Raw genomic sequence first — 10,192 nt, forward strand, 5'->3', positions numbered from 1 at the left:
AAGGGTCCACTGTAGTTTGAATCCAATGCTCTGTGTCTTATCTTCTGGAACAGCAGAAAACAAGCTTGTTCCATCCACAATATGATATCCCTTCAAATACTTAAACATGGCTATCATGTCACTTCTTAACCTTCTCTGCCTCAGGCTAAGCATACCCAGCTCCCTAAGGTGCTCCTCATAGGACATGATTTCCAGACCTTTCACCATTTTGATCTCCCTCCTCTAGACATGCTTATTTGTCAATATCTCTCTTGCACTGTGGTGTCCAGAACTGGACACAGTATTCCAGGTGAGACCTGACCAAAGCAGAATAGCATCTGGCACTGATTCACTTTCACAGCCTCTGCATATTCACAATTGTGGCACTGTTGCCAGCACCATAAAAATCTCCTGGCCCTGCTTTATTGGAAAGCAGCCACTATGAGCAATAAAATTCTGTTCTCTGATTGACTGAGGTGCAGCATACTGATGTTTCCACCCCCTCATACAGAAGCAGGGATTGTGGCAGGGATCCTACTTCAGATTGTCACACTGGAGATCCCTAAAGGGAAGGTGTGGAAATATCTGTATGTTGCACCTCCGTTGACAGGAGAACAGACCTCCATCGCTCACAGTGGCCAATGCTCAATAGAATAGGAGTGGAAGAGAGGCAACACTAAGTTATTTAGACACAGTAGGTGATCTAGGATCTCAGCCATGGTATTTAGGGCATACTTGGTAATATGGAAGAATATCTTGCAATTCCCTTTTGTACCTATCACTACTCCACCCTGCTGCCATGTATATATCCAAATCTAGTACACTGAACTTTGAATTCTGATGCACAGTGTGCTGCATTTCTTTTCCAGTAACAGCTAGTTACATGGAGCAGTATTTTATTATTATTTTATTTCATTTCATTTTTATGCTGCCTTTCTCCCAGAAAAAGTCCCAAGGAGGCTCACAACTTATTATTTTTCTATGCATGGGGAGTCTTATCAGGCTGCGTGTTGTCCATGGTCCTAAACTTCCCACCTGCAAGAAATTTTATGTTTACAAGCACTGATTGTCTGTAACAGGATTGGAGTAAGAGAAAGTGTATGAAAGAGACTGAAAGAGATGCAGAATGCAGGGGGTGAGGGTAATGCTATTGAATCCTTCAAGGTCTCTCCATTTTTCCCCTTCTGGTTCCACCCACCACCAGCTGCAGACACTAATTGACATTTCTCATCTGTCAGTGAGCTTTTCATTGGAGAAAGCAACCACACGCCCTCAGACAAAACACACACACAAAACACTTGGCTTGTAGTGTCCCTGTTAGTACTATTTGCCATTGCTGCATTTGTCAGCAGAGGTAAAAGTGTGCCTAAGTTGGTCTCATGGAGCAGTTGAGCTAGCTCTGAAAAGGAATACATGAAGTGATCATGCATCATCAGTGATGTGCAAGAGTAACAGGCCTCCATCCTGACTATCCTCCATTAATGCTTATAATGTGACCAGCATGAGGCAGGGAGCAGACAGAATGTCCTCTTTCTCCTAGTCCTAGGACTTTATCACACTGGGTGAAATTGGGGTGAAATTAGGTGTTTAAACGGTGATCATCCTGCGAAAATTGTGCGATTGTGATTAAGATTTTCACACACATCGTGATTAAAGCATCATTATCCAAGGAATAACCAGGGAATAACCAGCAACAAATCATGCATGGGATTTCCATTATTCCCATGAATGATTTGTTGCTGGTTATTCCTTGGATGATGATGCTTAATTGCAGCGGAGTGTAAAAATTGCAATCCCAATCACAAAATTTTCCCAGGATAATCACTGTTTAAACCCTCAATTTCCCCATGTGATAAAGTCCCTAGTAACGTCATTAAAGAGGAGACACTGCGTATCAATCCTATTTGCACAGAGTATGTAATTCAAATAAAACAAGACTAACAGATGGGAAAGACACATTTTCAAAGGCTGTGCTCTTGCCCATCTGTGGACTGATGACTGGGGGGAAAAAAGAAAAGCTCTAAGAACTGGCAACCCTGGTTAGCATTCTTGTTGTTGTGTGCCTTCAAGTCATTTCTGACTTATGGCAGCTTTAAATTGAATCTGTCAAGTGTTTTTCCTCACATGATTTGTTCAGAGGGGTTTTGATTTTGCCTTCCTTTAAGGCTGAGAGAGTGTGACTTCCCAAGGCCGCCCACTGGGTTCCTATGGCTGAGGAAGGATTTGAACCCTGGTCTTCCAGATTCCTAGTCCAACACTCAAACCTCCCATGCTATGCCAACTCTTTTTAATATAACAAACGATGTCTAGAAAAATAATATTTTTCAATTTGGACAACATCAAACCGATTTAGAATTTTAAAAAGCTTGGGGGGGGTTTCTGATCTTCTTCTTCTGCCCTCTATTTACAGATGGTCGTTTCAATAAAATGTAGTTGGAATAAAATGAAATATCCTTTTTAAAAATAAGCTGAGAGTAGGAGGGGTCTGGGTATGTGTGTATGCACTTTTTCTATAAAGCTGGCTTGGCCATAAATAACTTAAACATTTTCAAGACCTTTCTATAATCTGCATTTTCCGTCAAACCCCATGAGTTAGTATTAATCCAGAGATGTGGGAGAGAGAAAGAGAAAGGAGAGGGGGTGTTGGAAGGGGGTTCAGTGCGGAGGAGAGTCCACAAATAAACAGCCCAATTTTCCTTCAGGAGCCAAGCTAATTCTTTTCAATCCACTTTTTTATTACACTATTTTCCCCTCACTCTATTTAGTGAGCATAAGGATAAATTTCCAAAGCTACCCGGTTGGAAAATAAATGGGTTCGCTGTTTGTCTAGCATTCCAATCTTTACAAATGTAAATCAGTCCAACTGCTGCTCCCTTTAAAACCCCACAACTTCACAAAACATTAAAGGCCTCCTTTCAATACGCAATTTACTCTGTGACAATTCCCTCCGATTTCTGCTTCAAACATGGTTAGAAACTGACTGACTGGTGGAGGGGAAGGGGGGCCCCACTATCAAAGGTTGGGGAGGTCAACGTGTGTAATTATATGTACTTTTCCTGGGTCAACTACACCAGACACTGCTATTTGAAGGTTAAATTGTTACAATTAAGTCCATACACAGCCTATTCCCATTGCTACTCTGTTGTTAAATCTACCGTAAACAACGCACACATTTATTTCGGCGCCTAATTGTGTCCTACGTGTCGCTGCTTGGAAAATTATATGACAAAAAGGAACATTGTAATCCATTACTGCATTAAACAATACTTTCTCAGCAAAAGCGGATAATTAGCTAAGGAGAAACTAGTTTTCATCTATCCGCATCAGTGCTAAGAAGTTCATTTGGGTTACTCTGTTGGGTTTAATTGGAATGGCTGCGAGTAGTTCCTCCTCGTCTGTTTTTATAGCTGGAGCATTCCCCACAAACAGAATATGACCTCCTGCCCAATGGAAAATCATTCATTAGTGAAACTTTTCTTTGTGCCCCAAGACCCCTGGGTGGGTAGGGGGAAGGGTTCCCCTCTCTCTCTAAGCTCCATTTAAAGTGAACTCTCCTTTTTTCAATAAAAAGGGCCATTGTAGAAGCAATCCAAGGTGATATACTCATGCCACACCTCATGTGAAAGTAATTTGGTTGTATAAGAAGAATGATTCACATGTCCTCTCTTCAGCCTGAAATGTGGACTGGTAGAGATATAGACTCAATTGATTTCTGTGCTAAAGAACAAGAACAACAAAAACAATATTTCTTACCCAGCTCTCCCCATGGATTCAGGCAGGGTACAGCGACAGACCAACAAATATGCATCAATTAAGAACACAATATCAGTTAAAACATACATCAATTTAAAAGAGTGAAAAAAAACCATATGTGTTAATACAAACTACATTTAACATTTAAAGTTTTAAAAATCATCTAGATTGGGCTGCTGGAAGAGACTAGTCTTCAATGCTTTTTAAATTTGGACAGCATATTCAGCTGTTGAACCTCTTCTGGCAGAGGACTGGAATTTACCAGGTAGATTATATGGGAGGAGTTGATCAGTCAAATGAAGCTTTTGTGGCACTTAATATTCTATACTGAACCAGAAGCAGAGGCAGCCACCAATACCGTGAACTTCTTGTTGCATGCCTTCATGTCATTTCCAACTTATGGCAACCCCTATCATGGGTTTTTCTTGGCAAAATTTGTTTGAGGGTTTTGCCATTGCCTTCCCCTGAGGGTGAGAGCATGTGTCTTGCCCAAGATCATCTAGTGGGTTTCATGGCCGAGCTGGGAATTGAACTCTGGTCCCCAGAGCCTGCAACCCAACACTCAGATGACTACACCATGCTGGCTCTGATGGTGCAGTGGTAAAAGGCCAGTACTTCAGCCATTCATAGCCACAAGTCTGTGAGTTCGATCCCATGGACTCCAAGGTCCACTCAGCCTGGCATCCTTCTGTAGGTCGCTAAAATGAGTATCCAGCTTGTGGAAGGCAATTAGCTTACACATTGTAAACTGCTTAGGGGGTGCTTAAGTGCACTGATAAGTGGTATAGAAATCTACTTCCTATTGATATTGCTCCCTACCCTGAATGTACTGAAATGCATATGTGTTGCTTCCTTTTGTTTGTGTAGGTAAATAAAGGTATGTAAAAAAATCATTCACTTCTTTTTTCTGGAAGCTCACTTGCCCATTGGGAAATATGGCTGCTGGGTACACTGCAGAGGTTTTGTCTTGGAACACCCCAACTTTATTTAACAATTCCTCTTTGGGGATTCTGTCCCTCACAAGGACACCCGCACAAAATAGCATCACAGGAAAGGAAAAGGGCATGCTGAGCTTGTTGGTTCTTCCCTCTCATTTTCAACTGCCATGGCTCCACCCTACAGAATCCTGGACTTTGTAATTTGTTGAAGTGTCTTATTCTTGCTCAAAAAATGCTGTTTTCTATACAAAAATACCACATGTGAATTTCTCACAAAATAATTCCTGAACTACTAATTCAGTCAGCGCTCCACGTTTGTGGCTTTTTTGTGAATTTGATTATTCATGGATTTGATTAATATGTTCTCCCTAGGAGTCTCTAGGTCTTACTGTATGACTTTCTAGCCAATCTTCACCTGAAGTTGTACTAGACGACCTATAGATTCCTAGACTTCTGTAGGTCATCCAGGGCAATTCTGTGGTCAGCTTCCAGCAGATGTTGACCACAGAGTTGCACTGGAAGACCTAGAGATTCTTAGAGAGTTGTTCTCTGGTAAAAAAGTGTTTTTTAACTTGCAGTTTTTCCACTTTCATGGGGCCCTAACCCTAGTAAATGTGGAGGGTCCATTGTAGTCTTCAAAACCTCTATAATTTTTGAAGATCTGAGGCAGGGAGGAACTTGCTAAAATTACTTATTGCTTCATTTGAGAACTAAATTAACTAACTAAATCAGAAGCAGTATGTTTAGAAGGATGCAGCAACCTGATAATACATTGCAGTGATTTGCTCTATGAGAAATGGTTGGCCCTTTGTGAAGTACAATGTTCTTAAGAACACATCCCATGTTTGGTGTGTCTGATAGTAGGCAAAAGCAAATGAGTGCCTCTGTTTTTCATTTATTTATTTATTTTCTCTTTTCCATTTTCAGATTTTGTGTGGGAGACAAATTTTTCCTAAAGAACAACATGATTCTGTGCCAGACGGACTATGAGGAGGGTTTAATGAAAGAAGGGTATGCACCCCAAGTTCGCTGATCTGATGCATCACTCCTAAGAATATTGAAGCACTACAGTCTTATCTTTTCTGTTCTTTTCTTTCTGTTCAACATGTATATAAGAAATAATGGCGGAACCTACTGAATAGCGTAGATATAGGGAGACAGGATGGTCATGTGGAATAAAAGGCGGACTGCAAATATATGTAGTGGAAATTGCACCAGTTCACAGTTGAATGTTTATTAAAAGATAATGTACATACTGCTGAAAGGGTTTGGGGTTTGTTTTTGGTTTTTGGCTTGCTGTTTTGGGTTTCTCTTTTCTTTTTGTGTCATTTGGCATGAGATGCTTATTTTGGACTAATGTATATAATGCATTGTTATATTTGAAGCACAAATGTAATACAGTTTTATTGTGTTACCATTTGTGTTCCTGTTTGCTTATTTGTATTGTTGCATTTAGTACAATCCGTGTCCAAACTTTATTGTATATTTATGCTTTCTTGTATCTACCAGCTATTTTGAAAAAGCTGTATCTTTCTAGTAAAAACAAAAAAAGAACAAAAAAGAGAGAATTTTAAGAGCCAATCCCACACATTATTCTCCATGCTTCACAAAATGCTTATCGACACTTCAACTATTTAATCGAAAATGTTGAGCAAGATCTAGCCACAGTTAAGTACTTAGTTCCATTGACTTGTATAGGATATATTTAAGTATGTGCTTAACTCTCCCATTGAAATCAATGGGATTTAGGAGTGCTTAACTTCTGACTGGATTATAATGCTAGAAACAGTGTCAAAGTTGCCACCGTTCAGGATCTTTCATTCTATCTCCAGCAAGTTGCCGCTGTGACTTTCTTCATCTTTTTCTTTTTCTTTTTTCTTTTTAAAGGGAATGATCTTAGCTTATTTCACACATTTCATGGAAAAATACTTTCTGTTTTGCTACAGAATTTGGTGTTGTTGTTTTCAATTTTATTGACAGGTGTTTTCAACTTTATGGAGCAGGTGTTTAATTATTTTGGGGGCGACTGTGCTCTGTACCTACCCCGAAGGAAGGAGAAGAAAGATGTAATCGCTTGTTTCCAATATAACTGGGAATGAGGAGCTGAGCCCCAATGCAACTCAGTGCCTTTGGGTGTCATGTAAAAAATTTTATATGTATATATATATATTTCTGAAGTTATTTTACTGTAGCATAGTGATTTCTGCTCCTGTACAGAAACATTATTTTAACTAAATGAGTGTCTTTCCTAAATTTTATCCAGTTTGGGTCCAGCATACCTAAGAGACTGTCTCCCTCCCTATGGTCATTTCCACCCATAACACTGACCAGGAGTGCCCTCTTCAGGTTATCTCAAGTCAACTGGGCCTTTCTGCGAGGCAACTTTGGTGGCTGCCCCATAACTGTGGAAACTCCACCCTGGAGAGACTGTCAAAAGCTGCATAATCTTTCATAACTGTCATCCAGCTTTCTGATTTGGGGCTGCCATTTTGGAGAATGGAAATGAAGCACTTCTTCTAGAATGCTAAGCATCTGTTAGCATCTGTTCCTTTGTATTTGCGATTGATCAAAATTTAACTGGTTATTGTATTTTTGTTTTGTTTCTTAATTTATTGTTATCCATTCCAAGTTGTTGGGGTGAGTCAGTCTACAAATAAATAAAATCTAAGGATTGGATGGCAATATCTCAAGCTATTGCTTCTCACCCACCTCCACTCATGCAAGGTTTGTCCAAGGGCCAACTGTTCACCAATACGCTCAACTCGATTGCTATTCTGGGAACAGCTATCAATGCTTCTGGTGCTTCATTGGAGCCATCCTTCCTGAATCTCTTGTTTGGTTTCCCATATCTTCCTAGCCAGTTAGTGCAACCTATTTATCTGGACTGGTGTTCCTACAGCAAAGATATCATATCTGAGTAGCATCACATTGTTCAGCATTGACTGTTTTTGACTGGCTCTTTGACACTTCATGGAGAGGTGGCTCTGCATTATCTCTTACTTTTAGATGCACCAGATATTGATCCCAGGAGCTTTTGTTTTGCCTCTCAGCTACTACAGTGGTGCAGGAAAGACAGACAGACATATCATCCTATCATTAACACTTATGCCATCCATGTATATATCGACCACTACCAAACAAACTGCTCTTGAAAAAGTTGTCAGGGTAAGGGATACCTTGCCTAGGATGTATTATGGTAGAAAAGAAGTAAAGCTAAATAATAATAATAATAATAATAATAATAATAATAATGTTTATTTATATACCGCTTTTCCAAATTAGATCAAAGCAGTGTACAACAGGAAGTACAATACAATATCCAAAGTCAAAATAAAACATAACAGGCCGCTCTCCCCCTCAAGATGGTGGTCGGAAGGAGGGCTCTTTGTCTTCAGGCCAGGCCTCCCTCCCCCTCAAGATGGTAAAGCATGTGTGTCATTTGCATTTGAGCACAGAGTAGCTAGTGTATTGCTATGTATACATGCAAGAGCACAAATTCTTCTCTCATACAAAATGAAGAGGTGACTTTGACATGAAATCTAAATTTGATTTACGTTCACAGAGAGAGCAAGAGAGTTTTGCAGTTTTTCTGCATTCCTTTTTGGGCTTGTCTGCCTTGATCCCTTTCTTGGGAGATTTTATTCCCATCTGTGCAAGGAAGGGTTCAAACAAAAGGATCCAGGAGGGAGTAAGCTGTGACCTTCAGACTCACATTTGAGGCCAGGACTGGCATCTGCCTATTCAGAGGAGAGTTTGCTACCACACTTGGAGACTATGAACGAAATGATGGGTGGATAGTGGAGCCTTGGAGCCACATGCAGCTCCTCAAGGCAGTTAGTTTTAATCTCTCCTGGCTCCCCAGGGTGCCCTTTTTCTGGCCGAAAAGAAAAGAAAGCCTTGTGCAGCTTCTCTTAGGGTGCATTTGCATTGTAGAAATAATGCAGTTTGACACTTTAACTGCCACATCTCCATCTTACACTATCCTGGGATGTCTAGTTTTGTGGGGCACCAGCACTCTTTGAACAAGAAGGCTAAAGACCTTATAAAACTACAAATCCCAGGATTCCATAGGATGGAGCTACAGCACTTTAAGTGGTGTCAAACTGCATCATTTCTACAGTGTCAGTACATCCCTAGAAGCCTCCAAGAGAAGCAATGGCGGGGTACAGACCGCCGCTTTGCGGCGGTCCGCCGCCGCCGCCATTTGCTCCGCGCGGGAGCCGCAGCATCCAAACCGCGCGGCTCCCGCGTGGAGCAAAAAAGAAGCTCCATTTCGGAGCTTCTTTTTGCGGCGCCTTTATGACGTCGCGAGGCGCCTGGCGTGAACTCGCGACGTCATAGGCGCCGCGACACGTCTGGACGCTGTGCATCCAGTACGTAAAGATGGTGGCGCCCATGTAGAAGGGGCGCCGCCATCTTGTACGTATAGAATACGTACTAGGGTTAGGGGGGTGCGGAAGCACCGCCCCTTCCTAACCCTAGTACGTATTGTATACGTACTATTTGGCGGTCTGTAAACCGCCAATATATCTTTAAATAGGTTGCAGAGACCCCTCCACTGTGAGGCCTGAAACACACACACACACACCCTCCTTACTGATATTTCATGTGTTGACCTGGTATTTGCTACCAAAGAGGGAATGGGGTACCTGCCTTAGGATCACAGAACACTATTCACAATTCCAAGTGGGCATAAAAGGATCAAAAGAAGTGTTCAGGCTACTTGAGTACAGGTAGAAGGTTGCAAAGTCACCTTGAGACCAAGTCCTGCATGCAAGCAGGCAGCAGCAACCAAACTTAGATACTGGCAGAAGTGTAGCTATACCAGTATCCCACATGGAACTTGAGATACCACTCCATTGCTAGCAAGTTGAAGCTCTGTGTCACATAAGATGTTCTTACAGCACTCCCTGCCATTGCATGCCCAATGAGTAGCTTCCCATACCTTCTAGAAAGTTGTCAGCTGAGAACAAGAGGTAGATTCTATTCCCCTTCTGCCAATTCAAACCGTGGCAAGTATGCACATGCAATTGTTGGGAGGGCTTTCAGTGTCTTTTAGGGTGCTCCTGCGCAAGGTGTGTGACATTCAATAATGGCAACATTCATGGATTTCCTTACTCTGCTATAAATACCTATCACATCCATGAGTCATTGAATAAATCTTCTTGTACTCAATGGGATTAATTTATCATAATTATTTCCTTTTTTTTTCCCCTGTGGCAACCCTGATCAGGCCCCCAGCCCATGATAGAAGCCCTCCAAATGTTCTTCACAATTGCCTGTGCAAGCTTGAGCTGATTGGAGCATACACTTAGCTTTCATAAAGTCCCAGGTTTAAACTTTGCAATCCCCAAACAAAGCTCAGAAACCCTGGAAGATTGCTGCTGGTCAACACAGATGGCACTCAACTAGCTGTGCCAATGCTGAGGAGCAATATAAGACAACTTTTCAATGCTGCAGTATTGTATTTCTGGTTTTTCCTTGACAAGACAGAAAAGGTGAGCATTATTTAAACATCTGTT

At 41.4% G+C, this 10,192-nt stretch overlaps 1 protein-coding gene across 4 annotated transcripts in view; it reads left to right on the forward strand.

Annotated features, from left to right (window-relative positions):
* Positions 1 to 6,084, forward strand: part of LMO3 (LIM domain only 3) — a 94,339-nt gene extending 88,255 nt beyond the window's left edge. For all 4 annotated transcript variants that reach the window (XM_042470398.1, XM_042470396.1, XM_042470397.1 and 1 more), the window contains exon 4: positions 5,598 to 6,084. In XM_042470398.1, the coding sequence (XP_042326332.1) occupies positions 5,598 to 5,703 (106 nt within the window). In that variant the 3' untranslated portion in view covers positions 5,704 to 6,084. The remainder of the gene's footprint in view (positions 1 to 5,597) is intronic.
* The last annotated feature ends 4,108 nt before the right edge of the window (positions 6,085 to 10,192 follow it).

This window comes from Sceloporus undulatus, chromosome 5, assembly GCF_019175285.1.
Source record: "Sceloporus undulatus isolate JIND9_A2432 ecotype Alabama chromosome 5, SceUnd_v1.1, whole genome shotgun sequence".
Classification (NCBI taxonomy): Eukaryota; Metazoa; Chordata; class Lepidosauria; order Squamata; family Phrynosomatidae; genus Sceloporus; species Sceloporus undulatus.